General features: G+C 41.8%; 1 protein-coding gene across 1 annotated transcript; it reads right to left on the reverse strand.

Moving 5' to 3' along the window:
- Positions 1-18,058: 18,058 nt before the first annotated feature.
- LOC133910263 (uncharacterized) lies at positions 18,059-19,597 on the reverse strand. Its single transcript, XM_062352777.1, has 2 exons — positions 19,209-19,597; positions 18,059-19,055 (listed from the first exon to the last, which is right to left on the reverse strand). Exons 1-2 carry the CDS (start codon positions 19,498-19,500, stop codon positions 18,340-18,342), a joined length of 1,008 nt encoding a protein of 335 aa, XP_062208761.1. The 5' UTR covers positions 19,501-19,597; the 3' UTR covers positions 18,059-18,339.

Raw genomic sequence — 19,597 nt, forward strand, 5'->3', positions numbered from 1 at the left:
GAGATGAGGGGTTCTTATGGGAGATGGATGGCACCGCAGAGACTTGACTTTGAGCATCGGAGGGCAGCCTGCTAGCTTAGAAGTGGATCGAGGTCAATTCAGTGCCTTGCCTGGGAAGTCGCGTAGGAGGGGACAAAGTGACACGACTAATACGACTCAAATGTAAGTAGCTAGGAGTAACACGTACGCTTGCTACGCTACGAAAGCATGCATGTTACCATGCATTCCTAACTACTCCATAAAGTAGAGCCCAGATTAAGGGAGCTGAGTTGATCTCGATCGACCTAATGCAGTAGCTACATACTAGCTAGCTAGATTCTCGATCGATCTAACTCCTCTCTGTGTGTGTGTGGTATTTAAAGTACGAGCTGAAACTTTTAGACTTAATTCCAGCTAGCTCTAAATAATTAGTTAAGAAAGAGTTAACGTACCAGCTGAGTTACGCTGCTTGGTCAGGAAAGAATTCAGGCGAAAGTTACGTAGGTACATGTTGGTTAGGTCAACATCATCTCGAGGTACTTCAGATCGGAGCACTCGCAGTCGCGGGGCGGCTGCCATCGAGGCATCATGCCATCATGCATGCAGATTCTGTGACCGATCAACAGCGACGCCAGCCACCGGGCGTGACATGAGCAACGACGGCCTTCAAGGTACACAGAATCATTAATTGAAACCAGATATATATCGCATATAGTTTCTTAGATAAAATATTTTCATATAAGTGTTAAGAAAGATATGTCTATACAAGATAAATATTTAGATGTGAATGAACCATAAATGATTTTTATAAATCCGTCTATTTGTATTATACAGTCACAACCGTTTGTGATTGAAAGTGTATCTAGCCACTAAGTGTTATTTTAATAATTAATGACAATACATATGAAGTCGCGTAGGAGGGGACAAAGTGACACGACTAATACGACTCAAATGTAAGTAGCTAGGAGTAACACGTGCGCTTGCTACGCTACGAATGCATGCATGTTACCATGCATTCCTAACTACTCCATAAAGTAGAGCCCAGATTAAGGGAGCTGAGTTGATCTCACGTGCCTCTTCGAATGGTGAGACGAAGTTCACTGGTGGTCGAATATTGACGAATAATGTAATTGTGTTTCAGAAAGTGCAGACAAAGCCTTTGGCGGGCCCTAAGACGAAGATCGAATGTCGATCCGTGGCACCAAGTATCAGCGCAGGCAAAGCCTCTGGCGGGCCTTCGGACGGACACCGAAGGTCTACCTGTGACGCCGAGTAACAGCGTAGGCGAAGTCCCTGGCAGGCTTTCGGGCGGAGTCCGAAGGGTGACTCAGGACGCAATGTCAAGGCTGGTCGAAGGTGCCCTAAAGGCCAGTTTCCGACTGGTCTTATGGGGGCTCGGGCGAATGCGCGCGTCCATCGAAGCCCATGTACCGGTCTGGGGTATAATTATAAATGTGCAAATATTCTTAATGGTACCAAAATACCCCGAATATGCCGGGAATGTGGCAATTATGGGGTAATGCTGTAAATTATGGCGTGAAGTGGTTGAGTATGGGCTATAAATATACCGACAATGTAACTGATGAGATAGATGAATGAGACTACACATCTACCCATAAACACGTGTCTCATCTCGCCGCCTTCGGCTCTTTCTTTTTCTTGAACGAAGACTTCCCCTGGTTTGGTGACTTAGCTACCAACAGTTGGCGCCGATCATGGGGATCGAACAATCTAAAGTCATGCCACCTAAAAAGAAGATGAAGCCACTCAGTACATTCGCAACATTGCCGGAGCAGCTGATTCTGGCTGGGGCTTTGGCCGAGACACTCCCTTCGACGGTGTCGGAGCTGATCAACACTTCAACCGGTGGAGCTGACGGCAGCCAGCAAGGACATGATGATGTGAATGTGGTGCCTCCAAAGGACGGAGATCATCACGAAGCAGCTCTCCAGGAAGATGCAACAACAGCAATGCGAAAGGTAGAAGCTAACCTTTGTGCCCGCTTCGAGGCTTTGGCAGGAGAAAGGGGAAAGGCACATGTTATCGAAGAGTTGGACAACCTTGGTAACTTCGAAGAATATGAAGACAAAGATGAAATAGAAGAGGAAAGAGCTACCAGGCTAGAAGCCGAAGAATTGGAGAGGCAGATTGCAAGGAAAAAGTGCACGCTGGATAGCTTGGTAGCGAGTTGGAAGGCTGCGGAGTATCGCTGGCGAGCCGACGAGGCCAAAAGAACACTGGATAAAATGCAAGAAGACATGTTGCAGTGCGCAGATAAACCGACTCGCCACATGACTCCTCCATCAGCTGTTGCAACATGACCGGCGCAAGACCTTCGGTATAGGTCATGCGCGAGTGATCCAGAATCACCGCTCTCCGTTAGTTTGCAGAACCGACCATGGCCTTCGGGCTTCAAGATGCCTAGGTGGTAATGTTTGACAGAGAGTCGGATCCGAAGGAGTTTGTTATGAGTTTCGTGGTGGCAGTTGAATCCGCTGGAGGAGATGACACGGTACTGTCGAAGGCCCTTGTGTTAGCGATCAAGGGGATAGCGGGGTCGTGGTACTCCGTGTTGCCTCCATAATCCATTTACTCATGGGAGCAGTTGTGCAATGTCATATATAGTAATTTCCAAGGAAATCGAGCAGAGAAGGTTATCGCCAGTGACCTCTTCGCACTTGGACACGAGAAACTCCTCCTAGTCCACCTTGTGGTAGAACCACCATTGCGTCCAGTCTTTCGGCCATATGTTTTTGTATGCCACGACTGGCGTGGCCAGGCCAGCGCAATAAGTGAAGTTCAAGCAGCCATAGTGGGCTTCGCTTTGCACGTTACACATGAAAACCGGCTTCGGTTGGTGATGGAGCTTGTGGGCTACGGTGAAGGCCCTGGCCGTTGCCTTTGTTCCTTCGGAACATGCTACCCAAGCAAAGAGGCCGAGTCGAACGATGGTGTTCGGCGTTAGTTGGTGGAGGTAGATTTCAAACAGCTTCAGAATCTTCAGCACCATCTCATCGCAAGGAAGGCGAAGCCCTGTTCGAAAGTAGTCGACGAAGACAATGACTTTGTCATCTTCAGGCCCCGGAGTCTCTTGGCCCTTCGGGAGCCTAACCTTCGAAACATCACTGATCAAACCCTCTTTTACTAGTCCAACCAGGATTTCTTCGTCAACCTTAGATTTCCCGATCCAATAAGTCTTCGGGCGGCTTGTCTTGCCTCTTGGAGCCATTCTCAGTGGGCTTCAGAAAGAAATGTCACTGCGAGAGTCTTCGTACGAGAGCTACAACTTTAGCAGATTCAAGCGGTGAAAATTGAAGCGCCGGGTGGAGCGCATTTATAGTGGTGAAAAACAGGGTTAACAATGGTTGAAACGAGGCGTGTCGGAAATTAAACCATTGCCGTAAATGATGGTTCATCTTGAGTCGAAGAAATTTAGCGTCATCGAGCCCTGACTGTTGTTTAGGGGCAGAATGGTCATATCCTCATATATAAAAAAAAAAAAGGATGATGAACAACATGAGGGGCTATCTGCTAAAAGGTAAAATGAGCCCTCATGGGTCTTCGATGGGCCGAAGGGGATGACATTCAGCTATATTTTTTGATTCATAGGTTCGGCCCATCGAAGATGAACCTTACCTGTAGGGGGTTACTGTTAGGGAATGGTCTCACGCGCCCCTTCAGATGGTGAGTCGAAGTCCACTGGTGGCCGTACATTGACAAATAATGCAGCTATGTTTCAGGAAGCGCAGGGGAAGCCTTTGGCGGGCCCTCGAATAGAGACCGAAGGTCGACCCGCGGCACCAAGTATCAACGCAGGTGAAGCCTCTGGCGGGCCTTCAGACGGAGACCGAATGTTGACTTGCGATGCCGAGTAACAACGTAGGCAAAGTCCCTAGAAGGCCGTCGGACAGAGACCAAAGGGTGACTTGGGACGCAGCGTCAAAGCTGGTGGAAGGTGCTCTGAAGGTCTGTTTGCGACTGGCCTTATAGGGGCTCGGGCGTAGGCGCGCGTTCGTCGAAGCCCATGTAGCAGTTCGGGGTATAATTATCATTGGTTTGTGGTCAAAAGAGTTCTGAGATATGTGTAAATGTACTTAATAGTACCAAAATATCTGAATATACCGAGAATGTGAAAATTAGAGGGTAATACTATAAATTATGACGTAGAGTAGTTGAGTGCGGGCTATAAATAGGTTAACATTGTAATGGATGAGACAGATGAATAAAACTACACATCTCCCCTATAAACACATATCGCATCTCGCTGACTTTTAACTCTTTCCCTCTCTTGAATGAAGACTCTCTTGATTTAGTGACTTAGCTACCAACTGCTACCTACTAGCTAGCTTCTCGATCGATCTAACTCCTCTGTGTATATGGTATTTAAAGTATGAGCTTAAACTTTTAGACTTAATTCCAGCTAGCTCTAAATAATTAGTTAAGAAAGAGTTAACGTACCAGCTGAGTTACGCTGCTTGGTCAGGAAAGAATTCAGGCGAAAGTTACGTAGGTACATGTTGGTTAGGTCAACATCATCGAGGTACTTGAGATCGGAGCACTCGCAGTCGCGGGGCGGCTGCCATCGAGGCATCATGCATGCAGATTCTGTGACCGATCAACAGCGACGCCGGCCACCGGGCGTGACATGCGCGACGACGGTTTTCACGGTACACAGAATTGTTAAAGCAGATGATATATATCATAGATAGTTTCTTAGATAAAATATTTTTAGATAATTGTTAAGATAAATATATCTATAATAAGATAAGCGTCTAGATTTGAATGAATCATAGACGATTTTTATAAATCCGGCTGTTTCTATCGTACAGTCACAACTTGTATACGAGTGAAAATATATACAAATCAATTGTAAGTAGTCTTTATACGCAAGTGGATGACGTTTTGTACTTATAGGCACATTGCTACCGAAACAGTTTCGGAATTGCATGGTAACATATTTATAAAGACGTTTAACCATCCGTCTCTGTTAGAAGGTACGTGAAAACGAATGATTTCTATAGGCGTAAAGGATCTTAAGGAACCATATGTGATGGTCGGTCTTTGAATAGACGTATTTTGTCTAAAAAAATCCTTTTTTTTTAATCTCACACCCACAGCCACACCGTCGCATGTCACGCGATTTTTCACGCGTTTTTGGCACTCGACCCGGGACCTCTCAGATACATTCTTATCATCTCACTACAAAAGTAATGGTGATACTAATAGCATACGAAATCTTTTTGATCTTTTTTATCTGAAACTTTAAATAATTATTTGGATATTGAAATGACTTCAAATAAAAAAAAATTAGCTACAAATATGTATATCTCACCAATATCTATAATTTTCATATAAAGTTTGTCCTCATTCAACTTTGTATAAAAAAGGTATGAATTTTTTTAAGATAAGTTATCATCTATTATCATAGATGGCTAATTATGTGGTCTTCCTGTGACAATCATCTTATTACCAGAGGAAATTCACATAAGAAATCACCTTACAAATAACTTTTTACATATGTGACTTCTTATATCGTCCACCTCTAGAAATCGTATCATTACCACAAGTGACTACCTGTGGTAATCTAAATGACTTTTTACACAGGAGTGCATATTGAAATTTGTTAATGTAGGTGGCTCGAAACCGCAAGGGGACCCTACCAACTACTCAAACAGTTTGTCATATAAACCGCTTATGAAAAGATACCCTAGGTATTCTGAAAAATAATTTTGTAGTAGTGCCAGCCCCACAAGTCCTTTTATTGGAGAGATGAAAAAACCAATGTAGATGGATTCCAAAATACATGAGGAACCCTCCATAAGTCTTAAAATCGGTAGAAACCACCTCTCAAAGAAAGATGGGCCAAAACGGCCCACCTTGGAAATAGTGTTGCGCAGCACTCCTCACTCCAAGTTCTCTGAGACTTCCCGAGTGTCTTTTTGTTAATGTTATCTTTATTTAGAAATTTTGGTCGAGAGTTTTTATCAGGTGCCAATTCTATGATCATGTCATTACGCATCATATTTATTTGTTAAACATACGATAAGTGTTTGTTATTCTAAATGACGGTTTACTTTTGTTCAAAGTAATAAAAATACCTGATCATTGAGTTTTCTTTTAGTTTAACCTCCGCTTACGTAGTGGGTGAATTTATTTAAAATGGATTCATCTCGTTTTGTAATCGCGGCATGAAAATTCCTAGAGTTATTGGAGTATTAGAGTACCTCATTTTGGATTAATAAAATAGAGAAAGAAAGAATAAAATTTGCAGCTGGAATAACCTTATTCTCTAGTGGGGCCCACTTGAGCTGGCCCGCCTCCTTCTCTCTTTTCAGCTCTAGCAGCAGCTCCTCTCTTCCTCCCCCACCGTGCTCCCTCTCCCTCTCACTCTCCCAACCAAACAGCCCAAGAGAGCTGCAGCTCTCTCCCCCTCAAGCTCCTCTTCCTCCCCCAAATCCCACCCTAAGAGCAAGAATCAAAGTATGCATGTCACCCATTGCAATCCCTACCTCCTAAGTTTTCCATCCACCCAAGATTTTATTGCATGCATGAAAATTTGGATTTTCAAATCAAATTAATCACTCCCTTTGCTCTAAAATTTTTAGCAGCCTTCATACTCTTCTCCAATCTTCTTCCTCCATTTTCTTCCACACTCGAAGGTCTCCGGCCTCAACAAGAACCTTGAGTAAGTTCCCTAGGATCTCGTGGTGGGAATGCACATTTTTGTTTTGCTTTGGATGAGTTTTGCAGTGGCATTCTTGCTTTTCCGAAATACCACTTCGTTCTTGATGACTTGGAGTTTATAGGAGGAATTTGGATGAGGTAGAACCCGGGATTTAGCTTTGTTATTGTGGGTAGATAGAGCCTAGAGCCTTTGGGTTAGTCAAACACGCTTATCCTCAAATTAGAAAGATATACAAGTTAAATCAGCCAAAGAATTATCACAAAACTCGCGTTCTGCTACACCCCAGAAGTTCTAGGTTACAACCCGGAAGTTCCAAATAATCCTAGCTAAAAATACCCAAGAACTCTACCCGGAAATTTCAGGTTAATCCGAGCAATTTTAATTGAGAACCCTCGCTCGGAACCTCACCCGGAAGTTACGACCACCCAAAAGTGCCAACCTCAACCCTAAACTTCTAGATTTATTGTTCATCACACGTTTTTCCTTTTCTTTTACTTTGCTGATAGCTTGTGTATTTCGTAGTTAATTCATACGAACTTTAAAAATTATGAAACTAGTTGTGTCAGCTTCTTATAAGTGTGAATTACATGTTAAAAATGTTGAAACTCAAGAAAATACCTTTTGATAATTAATTAAATAACTAAATGTGTTTCAGCTTTATTAAACCATAGTTAATATCATGTCCTAAAATTATGAAACCACTTGACAGTTCGTTCTAGGAAAAATATATCTTGGTATGAAAGTGCTGTTTAAATTGTCGATGTTCTTTAAATCATTATACCATAAGCTAATGAACCGTAATTCAAGTGATTCTTGTTGCAAATACCTCATCTCCCGTTATATTTTCATGGCATTCGGTACATGTATCATATCATTTTGTTACGTTAATTATGATGCACCGTTCTTTCTTTTAACGATCGATAAACCAAAGAGCGACATGGGTATTCTTGAGGTGGAACCTGATTGTGATTTTGTGTATGAAGCAACTGACCACCAAAGAAAGCATATAAGAATACTCTATCTATTATCTATTATGTTGGATCACATGATGTCTAATTTGATAATTTATGTTTTATGTATGTTATGCATGTTAGTTAGTCGTTGTCGGGTTGATGGGTAGATCCTAATTATTGCATTGCACTACCTTGATGTTGTTTATCTCTTGATCCATTGTAACACGGGTTATCGTTATGTGTTTGTCAAACTTAAAATGAACACGATGTGCTTAGAAGGTTCAGGTCATCAGTAGAAAATGAGCGGTGGTTTGACCATCGTTCGCGAGCTTAAGGCTTTTATTTGTTCACAAAACACAATGATGATGTTGGGATGTATGAGTTGTGAGCATGAGATGAGATGTGGGCGGTGCTACAGGTAAGTTGGGGGAGAAACTCGGATGCCATAGACCGCTTGCATCAGTTAAGCATCATTTGTTGTTGTAGTTAGTCTTGGTACTTTTCGTACTTATCACATGTTGATATAATGGTAAGATAAGCCGAATATCTTTTGTAGCTGTGACCTTTTGGCTTATTTTCATATGATGTCATGGGCATAATAGGCTTGTAGATGTAATGTCGTAAAGGTGTTGTGAACATGATAGTATTATAGAGGTATATAGTTTGTTTGAAGAGTAGTTCTAGCTACCTCCGTATCTTTAGGCGTATCTAGTGTGCTTCGGAAGTAGCCCTAGTGGACCTCGGCACCTATAGGAGCATGTTCAAATGGTCGGAGCTCAATTAAAAAAGGTTGTCACAAGTATCCGACTGGTCCTCGTGTCATGTGGGTAAATATGTACCCCTTACATGGTGTAAGATCAATTTGAATTACCGTACTCTCGTTTATAAGCATACTTCTATCCATTTGCATCAATCGTAGAGTTTCAATATTAGAACGTTGTCATGGTATATTGGGAATGGATGGTGTTGTTGATGACGAGTTGAGATGTTTCCAATGATAGATGTGTTATGTCAATGATTTCAGGATAGAAGATTGCTTATGTGTAGGTGTAGATGCTCACAAGATATAATGAGGTGGTGCTTATGGTCATATAGCACTACCCATTTTTTGTCGTTCATATATTTTTTTCGTTGTGTAGCGACTCTAACCCACTAGGAGATGAAACTGTCTTTTATCCTTCTAGTATTCGTTAGGTAAATTATTATAAAATTATAAACACTTAAAGACTTGTAATCTAATTTTATTACTCGCTTCTTATTATATCTTAATATGGTGAATCATGTTGTAAAGGTATTTATTCTGATCTTATACATAAAACACATATCGGGACTATCAAAATTGGATCATTGTTAACCATCATGGTCGTGATTATATAAATAATCGCCCTAATGATTAATTAGAATACAATTTAGACGGTTCACATAGTTTTCTAGTCTATTTGGACAATTCCTGAGTATTATTTATTAAATGGTCGATGGTGATATTATGTTGGGAATTATTGGTCGGTGATTTTTTGTTACTAATTCATTTCACCCTTGGGAAATAATCCAAATTAGGATAGAAAACCATCGCCCACTTCAAAAAAATTCTATATAAGGACAATAACCGTCGGCTATTAGTAAAATACACTCTGGATTTTGAAGATCTTATAGTGCTTCCGAGACGTGCAACACTGGGCCCAGTTTCTTTGGGTTGGTCCTCTCGGCCTCCTTGATAGGTTTCAATGTCTTGTTCATTCAGTCTCCCTTGTTTTTGTTCGCGTCTTACTCCTATGCTTCCAGAATGTGCTGATTTGTGTTTTTTTTGCAAAAATATCATCTTCGTGCACAAAACGCAACATACTCGCACATAGAGTTATTGTTAGGCGCCAAGTTGCATAAATGGTTAAATATCATAAATATATACACTAAATCAATAACAAATTTATTTACCTCCTATATATATAGTCAGAGGATCTCAATCCAGTACAACAATAACAAGGATTTCTACATCAACAACATGGATTTTAAATGATAACCGTAACACCTCGTGCTTCATCATTTATAAAATTCACTAAAAAATTGTTTTTTTAATTTGCAACAAATTAATTAGAGCAAAATATCCCAAGCATGCACCTAAATTGATTTCTTTTAAAAGAACTAAAAGCCTTCACAAAAGTGCTCTCTAAGTTTATTTGTATTTCGGTTGGCAGTTCAATTTTGAGTTGCATTCAAATTTGAATTTCTTAATTCTGTGAAAATCCTAGATTTATTTCCAAATCCCTAAAGCCCTATTGGACCGAATCTATCATTCTCACCCAGTCCGGCCCATCAAACCAACCAGCCGCCCATCTCCTTCTCATCTTTTCAGCCCAACCCTTCTCTCTCCCTCTCTTTTCTTTTCGGAAGAAGTCCACTTAACCTCCTCCAACTCTTGCCTCAATCTGATTTTCCTCCTTCAGACGTAAAACCCAACACATTGGCTCCCTCAACAACTGAAACTAAGTATGTGGGCTCCCTCGGCAACTCAAACCGCAAAAGTTGAGGAGGTCAAATGACTTCTTCCTTTTTTTTTTGTCTTTTTTTTTTCCATCGGGTCACGTCCTTTTCTTCAGCTTGATCTGCAAACCCCGGCTCAGCTCCTCCACGTGCCTCGACCCATGCTAACTATTGTGTCGCATCGTCCGTCGTCTTTCTCCCATTGCTTCCCCTCGCCCCCTTCGTCTCGTCTCTTTCTGCATGTCTCTTTCCACTTCCTCCTAAGCACCGGTGTTTCCTTTGTCTGAGCTGCGATGGCAAGCCCATCATTGAAGCCGTAGCCGTGCCATGATGGTGTTTCACCCGCACGCAAACACACACACTGCTCAGCTCTGTGCGGTGTCACAGACGTTGTGGCTCTGCACCATTCCGTCCCATCATGCCATGTCAATGGCCATTATCATCGCCGCACATCTGCACCTCCCGTTGAGTCCCCTCGCCGCATTGACGGTGGACAGAAGCCGAGGACGATGAAGGCCACCCCTCCCTCCTATCAGGAAATGGGCCCTACGGCGGCCCATGTACATCCCTTGAGTTGTACTACACACCGCGTTGGCTGGCTCTCGTCTGCTACTTCTGTCTCGACACGCGGGCTGATTCCCATGGGGCACATCTTTTGTTTATTCATGTGAATATATACGTAAGGAGCACACATGATATATATACACCAACCACATACATGAGTTCCTACAAGTACGCACTTTAGCACTTAGAATTATACCGACACACATGCACATATCTACACGGCTACACCTAGAAAATCCTAGTAGGCTTTTTCATAGCTAGCTAACCTATAGAATCACACTAGCATAGTTGTAATGAGTTGATCAGGTTTTCCGTTTAGCTTTGGAGTTCTTTCGGATTTGGAGTTACTCTTAAGTTCAAATTTAGGTTTATTTGATTATACTCTTATCGACTAAACTACGTTTGTTAGAAGTTTAAGAGTACGAGCAAGAATACGAGGAAAGGGCCGAATGGAAAGACTTGTCCGAAAAGAAATAACCTGAATTACGAGTAAAGATGGAGAGACATCATCAATGAAGGCGAGTCATAATTCCTTGATAATGTTGAACCCATGCTCTCAAATAATGAACATGACAACTAAAATTTGGTAGTTATACACTTGCATGCTATGTAATTTATTTTAAAGTTGATCTAGTTATATCCGAGTATGTTACAGCCATGTTTCCACTACCACATACCTTATGCAATGCCGACCCTAGGAATACACCATCATTTGCTATAATAGTGATGGATAATGCCTTGGTACCATTATGCTTAGGATCAATACTTTGTCTCTTTGGAGATGCATTACTCACTCGATCATGATACATGCTTTTGCAAAATGTGTGTGTTGTGTGGTGGTGTGCTTGGTGATGTGAGTGTGTGAGTAAAATTGGGTGTGTTGGTGTTAATAAAACCACGGGTGGTAAAAACTTATTTTGGCGGGGGTGAGCGAGGTAGATCTTTGTGGAGGATGCCTCATGGGGGCGTGTCCTCTGGGAGGATTGCTGGTATGAGAAGGAAAATGTTATTTTGGAAATTTATAAGGGAAGGTCTGACTGCCTTCGCGATGCAGCGAAGATACCGATTTTTCAAGATAACGTCGTTTAGGGTGATGAAATTGGCTTGGGAGGGTGATGTCCGGATTGCAATGGTTTTTTAGAACCGCAAGTGTGTTTCAAGGCACTTACTGGATGAGAAAGTAGATTTTCTGCACAAGAACCCATGTGTTGGTTCTCGCGAGTTTGTAACTAAAAACTTTTATTTTATGGGGAAGTTACAGGGGACTTCCAAAGTAAGAGAGTAGCTTAGTAATCGGACCATAAACGTTGATATGCACATCCAATTTTGGACCACTAGCATTATGGAAATCTAAGGAAGAAGTTATTTTTGAAATCTATAAGGGAAGTTCTTACTATCTCCGCGATGCAGAGAAAATACCAATTTTGCAAGATAATATCATTTAGGGCGATAAAATTAGCTTGGGAGGTTGGTGTCCGGATTTCTCTGATTTTCTAGCACCGCAAGTGTGTTTCGAAGCACTTACTAGATGAGAAAGTAGACTTTCTAGATAAGAACTCATGTGTTGGTCCTTGCGAGTTTGTAACTAAAAACTTATATTTTATGGGGAAGTAACGGGGTCCTCCGGATCAAGAGAGTAGTTTAGTAATCTGGTCATAAGTATTGATCTACAAATCCAATTTTAGACCACTTTGGCATTCCGAAAAGCTAAGGAAGATGTTGTTTTGGAAATCTATACGGGAAGGTCTGATTATCCCCACGATGCAGCGAAAATACCGATTTTTTAAGATAATGTCTTTTAGGGTGCTAAAATTGACTTGGGAGATTGATGTCTGGATTTCTCTGATTTTCTAGCACCGCAAGTGTGTTTCGAAGCATTTACTGGATGAGAGAGTAGATTTTGTAGACAAGAACCCATGTGTTGGTACTTGCGAGGTTGTAACTAAAAACTTTTATTTTAAAGGGAAGTAACGGGAGATCTCCAAAGCAAGAGAGTAGCTTAGTAATCAGGTCATAACCATTGATTTGCACATCCAATTTCGGATCATTTTGGCATTCTGGAAAGCTAAGGAAGATATTGCTTTGGAAATCTATAAGGGAATGTCTGACTGTCTCCACTTTGCAGGGAAAATGCCGATTTTTCAAGATAACATCGTTTAGGGCGATGAAATTGGCTTGGGAGGCTGATGTTCGGATTTCAATGGTTTTCTAGCACCATAAGTGTGTTTCGAGGTACTTACTGGACAACATCTCTGCAACAATAAGAGAACTGTTATGTTTTGCAGACCGTAGATTATCAGTCTTGCCACTTGCCCTAAGTAATCTTGTTGCAAGTTTCATAGATCTAGTTCCAGACTTCCATTTCTTAATCACTGATTTTAATGATCAGCAGAGAGCAGTTCAATATCAATCACCAGATGCTGCTAAAATCTCAAATGTGCAAACATGGAAATGCAATTACTTTAGTATGATGCAATAACTCCATTTAAATATTAAATTAACAAGGAATCAATGATGATACGTTTATTTACTATCGACCTGCATTACTTTAGTATGATGTAATAACTCCATTTAAATATCAAATTAACAAGGAATCAATGATGATATGTTTATTTACTTTAGTATGATGCAATATGATGCAATAACTCCATTTAAATATCAAATTAACAAGGAATCAATGATGATATGTTTATTTACTATCGACCTGGATTACTTTAGTATGATGTAATAACTCCATTTAAATATCAAATTAACAAGGAATCAATGATGATATGTTTATTTACTATCGACCCAATTGGTTCACTGTTAGTTTTGTGCTGTCGTGGTTAAGGAAAGAGCAAGCAAAACAGCTACAGGTCCAAGACAAAGGAAAACATTTTCTTTTTGCAACAGTCAATAGAAAAATATGGTAATTGGATGAAGTAAATAGATTCGCTATCAAGGAAATATACAGTTTGGGATTCCTGATTTAGTTAGGTGTTAGTTTGAATTTCTGCACACAGTGCATTTATCAAACTGTTGCATTCGACACTTTTTGAATTGGGATACTAGTGTGTCAGCCGTTTTACATTGGATAGACATCTATAAAATAAAGAGTTAATTTCATAAACTCACTATTTTTTTGGTTTAATAGTCACAAAACTACTATTTTTTGCTGTTATTTCACAAAACTACCACTATCTTGGGGTTTCTTCTCACAAAACTATCATTTCTGCGATTCCGTCAGTCTACTGTTCGAAATTTACTGTTCACCAATAGTATTGTTTATGGGTACGGCGGTCTTCTATTTCTTCAAAAATCCGTAATTTTCTATCTTTTAAAAAATCCTATAACTTTTTGTACGTGTTCCATAATCTATGTGCAACCCATTTTAATTGGATTCACATAAAAATCCTACGTAGAATTTAAATCAAAATTCTCCAAATAATGCTACCTCTATAACCTCTAATAATTGTTAGGATCTTAAATAAAATCTCAACAATCTGAGAAAATTCACTAATATTTTTATTATGTTATGTACTAATTTTTAAAATTATTTCTAGCCTCAGGTTATATGGTAAAAAAATAAGTTCCTTTATAATACTCTATTTTTATCTATTTTATCACGCTCTATATAAATATAGCATTTATATACAACGTGATAAAATCCCATATGATCACGCTGCCAGTGACAATGAGTGAGCTAGTGATAGGTTGCGAGTCAGGAAAACCACATGACAGATGCAGAGATGTAGAGCAGAGGACGAGGCTGGAACGCTCGAGTTTTGCAAGAATTTCGCAACAAAAAGTTACGCAACTCGTGTAGTGGGTCGTGGGCATCGGGTGATACCGGTACTTGCAGTGCAACCTCAACCGAAGAAAGATAATTGCAGCAGCTCGCCCCGCCCCACCCGCCAGGGGCGATAAAATTAGTTTGAAGGGTGATGTTTCAATTTCTCTAGTTTTCTGGCACCGCAAGTGTATTAATCAGCTTAAAACTTATAAATTGTGAGGAATGAATAGCTTTTCCAGGACCAACAAATATAGTTAACAATTAAACATGTCTCTTTTTCAAAGGTTTTGAAATATGGATTAAATATAACTCCACTGCATTAAAACTAGCTTTTCACTCAAACTAAGCCGTATGGTCTTAACCTTTGATTTACCCATTAAGCATCTATCAAACTTTTTGAGTAGTGTTAGGCTAGGGCTTGCTAAGTATTTTACTCTTGCTTGTTATTCAGATGAGGAACTAGAGTATGACTTCAGGAATAGTGATGGTGAAGAGTAGAAGTTTAAAACTACATCCGTACCCAAGTTGCCTGTAGAAAATGGACTTATCTATCGTTCTACTGCCGTTGTTTCTTTTGTTTTGGCATGCCGGGCCGTTGATGTATTGAATTCGGTAATGTAAGCTTTTATTATGGTAATGTATCTTATTTGTTGTATGGTTGTGATGCTATTATATTTATTTATATATCAGCTACTGATTTAGGATTGATACAAGATGCAAAGTGAAATCCAAAAAGAGTCCGACAATGACAACTCCTAAAAGAAATCTCCCATGATATTTGAGTAGTTTCTAAGTTGACTTTTATGTTCGTTGTCATGAGCTTGGGATGAACATACCACCTGATATTCTTGCCTTATGTGATTCTCAACAGTCAGTATAATTGATACGCTACTTGTACTGCATAACATAGTTATAAAATTTTGCTTTAGCAGTCCGTGTTTTCTTTCCTCATATCCTCATAAAGAGAACCACCGGATCATATGCGATTTGTCGTGATGATGCCGAACAAGATGATGTGGGGGGGGGGGGGGTATGGTGATTGATGTTTTTCATGTGTATAACCCTGGTGGAGTTTTACCAATCTTCATCCCGATGCATGTCTTTTCACAAGTCTCTTGAGCAACCATGGATTGTCTTTTCAGGAGTGTGTCGTCTTAGTTAAAGACAATTATGCAAATTTGTCAGTTTAGGGAGAAAATACGACCCCTGATCATCTCAAGGTCGCGTTTCACTATTAATTCTCAGTAAACGGAGTCTTCGTGAAGTCTAAAAGAAGGAAATGCATGTCTGAGTAAACATATTTCTAGCAGCATTTTTGTGGCTGTCATGTTGTTGTTCTCAGCCATTCAAATTTTAGCAGTATCTGATGTAACTGAAGGAGCTCCATATTAGTAGCGCAAGAAGAACATGGTACCCTCTGATGCATTCCTTAAGTGTTTTTCCTCTTCTTCTACACCACTTGTCTCCCTAAAGGAGGGACATGCTGACAGGGATGCTACAGCCCCCAGCACCCCCTACATCATACATGTAGATGTAGCTCACTGTGTTTTCTTGTGTGCGTTTTTGGACGTTTCTTTTGCTTAGTTCTGGAATAGCCATTGCCCATTGACGACTCGTGGCAGTGGCAGCTATCGCACCCCTGCATGTAGCCCACCTAGGCTTTATGCTTACTAGTATGTAGGAGTACTCCAGTCTCCATATGGGATGGGATTCCATCATTCCAATGCAAGCTAAGTAGCCAGCTAACGACCTGGACTTTACGCAAACTGCATGTGATCCAAGCCAGCCAGCCGTTGGATTTTGTTCGCCCCTTAATTGCACCAGGGATGGGCATGGGCCAATACCTAAATTGCACGGTACACATGCTCGAAAATTTTTCATGTACGATCGTGCACTAGAGCCATGGAGGACGTGGCAACAATAATAACGGGACGTGAAACCAGAACAACTGCAGGCACATGCATACCGTTAAGGACTTCTTTGGTTCATTGGATTTTCACAGGATTTTCCATTCCTTTGAATTAGTCCTGTTCATGCCGTTAGGTTTAAAGGAATCAGGCAAATGAATTTCGTAGGAATACTGTACTGATCCTATAAAAACATAGGATTTTCAGCATCCAACCGGAGCTTATTTTTTTCATGCTCGAGTAGGCTCGAGCCAAACCTGTCCAATTGACTTTTACTTTAAAATTCCTGTGTCTTTCATTCACCATAGTATCATAATATTCCTATATATTTTTTTTTCTATTCTTATGTTTTTCCAATCCCGCGTTCAAAAAAGCCCTAAGTTTTACAAGAGCCCGCTTTTTCTCTTAGCCCAAAAACATAACAAGCTATCCCAATTTCCTGTCAATTCTAAATTTGATGTACGCATCCTTTCGACGTTGCACCTCCATCAAACAGCTCTCCTGCTTCCTCATCCCTCACAGAATAAGCCAACCCTCAAACACAAGCCATCCCACCATTACATCCTCCTAGTCAGCGTAATAGCACCCCACCGCACACTCAGTTCATGTGCCCCCACCTCTCGATGTCTCATATGTGCCAGTGTGCGGTTGCCAGCTAGCCCCTCCAATAATTGATTTTGCTCCCCTCTGCAGCAACCGGTAACACCCCCATCCGTCTGTTAGCCCCTCTACCATCACCCCGCTGCCAGCAAGCCCCACTTGTCTCTAATGCCTTGCCGACGCTGGTTTGACATCACCACCTCTTGCCACGGGCGCACGCGCAACTGCTCTACCACAAATTCTACATCTTACCACAGAAATAACGAAAGCAGACGGTGTGTCACAGACAATTTTTTATGACCCGTCACTGACAAAGCAACCAGAGACGGTTGCTAAAACAAACGTATCTGTAAAATGACCAGTCATCTTGGTATGCCAAAAGTCACAGACGATTTTTTATAGAAATCATATGTAATAATACACAGACGGATATTAAGAAAAATCATATGTGATGTGTTATAAGACACATACAGACATTAAAAAATATCCGTGATGTGTCATAAGACATAGACGAACATTAAGAAAATACGTCTCTGATGTGTCATAAGACACAGATGGATATTAAAAAAAACTATCTGTGATGTATCATAAAATACAGACGGATATTAAGAAAACTTGTCTGTGATGTGAAGACACAGACGAACATTAAGAAAAACTATCTACAATGTGTCATAAGATACAGACAGACATCAACAAAAATCGTCCGTATGTAGCTATATTACAGACGTAGTGTTACCCATCTGTGACAAGCTCGATATCACAGATACTTTTACACAGATGAAAACCAAACCCGCATGTGATAATCCATTCTGAGTAGTGACAGTTAGTCAATGATTCCTCCGTAGACCCTATAAAATAATAGGGGCACCGACGAACATGAGCCCTAATCCACTGCCTGACACCACCATCGTCCACCATTGCTAAAGAAGAAGACTTCACAATCGACTGGAGCATGAATCGTAAGTATATTGAAGACTATGAATTTTAAATGGTGAGTTACTTTCAGTTAAAGAATCTAAATTTCAAGGCGGTTGAAGAACTAATTGTAAACTTGTAATTCCTTTACGCGCATTGACTCCCACGATTCCAAATGAACAATTCAACACAAATATGAACAAAATTTAACATAAGCATAATTTATTCATCAGTCAGATGACTTCAAATTCGAACAAGAATTACATGTCACATTTTCTCAAAACAATGAATAGTGAAGAACATATTCGATTATAGAGCTCCTTACTAGCTTATTATTTCTTCCTTGTCACGGGCCGGGTGCACGTGTGTACCTCACTAGCACGTACGCACGTTTATATGTAGAGATGACCCTACACACGACACTGGTGATGGATATTTTTGACTTACTATTTCATGGCACGGATCAGTGGCCGGGCTGCAATATAGTTAAGAAGCGAATGTGGTGACGACACCACCGCTGCGGTGGAACTTGGAGACGGCGCAGTCCGTCGAGAAGAGACCCGACGAGAGGTACTTTGGTGCGCCGCCCATGATCGGCATCTTAGCCGTGATGTTCAGCCTGGTGACGTAGTTAGGGCGGTAGGTCTGGCCAAGCACGCCGTCGACGTCCTTGGTGAGGTTATGGAACTGGAAACCAAGGTCGAGGTGCACGAGGCTGTCGCTCTCCGTCCTGCCGTACTTGTGGATCCGGTTGTCCTCGTCGGTGATGGGAACGGCACTGGCCGAGATGCTGAAGACGCCATCGAGCTCCACCATGACGGTGTTGACAGCGTCCATCCGCGTGACGGACAGGGCGGGCAGGGCCTTGGACACCCAGCGGGCGTTCTTGACGGTGTCGACGTCGAGAGGCACTCCATCGAAGGCCATCTGGATGTGGTCCTCGTCTTGGTCCCACTCGACGGCCTTGCGGGCGCCGATGTAGAGGCGGTGCTCACCGAAGCTGACGCCGAGGGCCTGCACCCAGGTGAAGTCGCGCTTGAGGTCGGGGTTGTGGTTGCCGATGAAGTGGGCGTTGATGTGGAGGTCGGCATCGGAGACGATGCAGAAGTCCTGGTCCTTCTTGCCGTGGAAGTAGAAGGTGTTGCCGTCGCCGCCGGTGAAGCGAGGGTCGCCGCAAGAAGTGCCCGGGAAGATATCACACTCTACATGTATAATATGCACATGAAATTCAAATGGGTAAGGGTACGTACGGCAATATATATGTACTTAGAAAAGGTATATATTGTAATTATGGTAAGGGCGAAGGACCGATAAAAAATGAAGAGATCGAGGGAGCTTTATATATCGGTACGTACGGCAGAAGCTCAAGCAGTATTCGCAGGAGACGAAGCAAGAGTTGGGGCATCGCGTTGGGCAGCGGATGTAGCACGACGGATTGCCTTCGTCGGTGCAGGAGACCTCGTAGTTGCGCTTTTTGGAGCTTACACGGATGTACTTGGTGCGGCGCGGGGGATTGACGACCGGCGTCGTCCCGTTCGTCCCCGTCGCCGAGTCCACGCCGCCCGACAGCGCAAGCAGGGCCACCGCCACCACCAGGCAGCCTAGTACCAGCTGCTGAGCCAACATGCCGCTGCGCCCCGCCACCATTGAGGCAGGAGCTTCAATGAAGTTGTTCCTCGATCTGTATGATCAATTTATCTGTTCTGTGGCTAGCTACTGCTGGGTGGCTGTGATTGTGTGTGCG

The sequence above is a fragment of the Phragmites australis genome, chromosome 2 (assembly GCF_958298935.1).
Source record: "Phragmites australis chromosome 2, lpPhrAust1.1, whole genome shotgun sequence".
NCBI classification, from domain to species: Eukaryota; Viridiplantae; Streptophyta; class Magnoliopsida; order Poales; family Poaceae; genus Phragmites; species Phragmites australis.

Excerpts from the sequence above, each read along its gene's own strand:
- LOC133910263 (XM_062352777.1), bottom strand. The coding sequence starts at position 19,500 with ATGGTGGCGGGGCGCAGCGGCATGTTGGCTCAGCAGCTGGTACTAGGC. Across the intron at positions 19,056-19,208 it reads ATACTGCTTGAGCTTCTGCC|AGTGTGATATCTTCCCGGGC; the intron begins GTACGTACCGAT and ends TTATACATGTAG.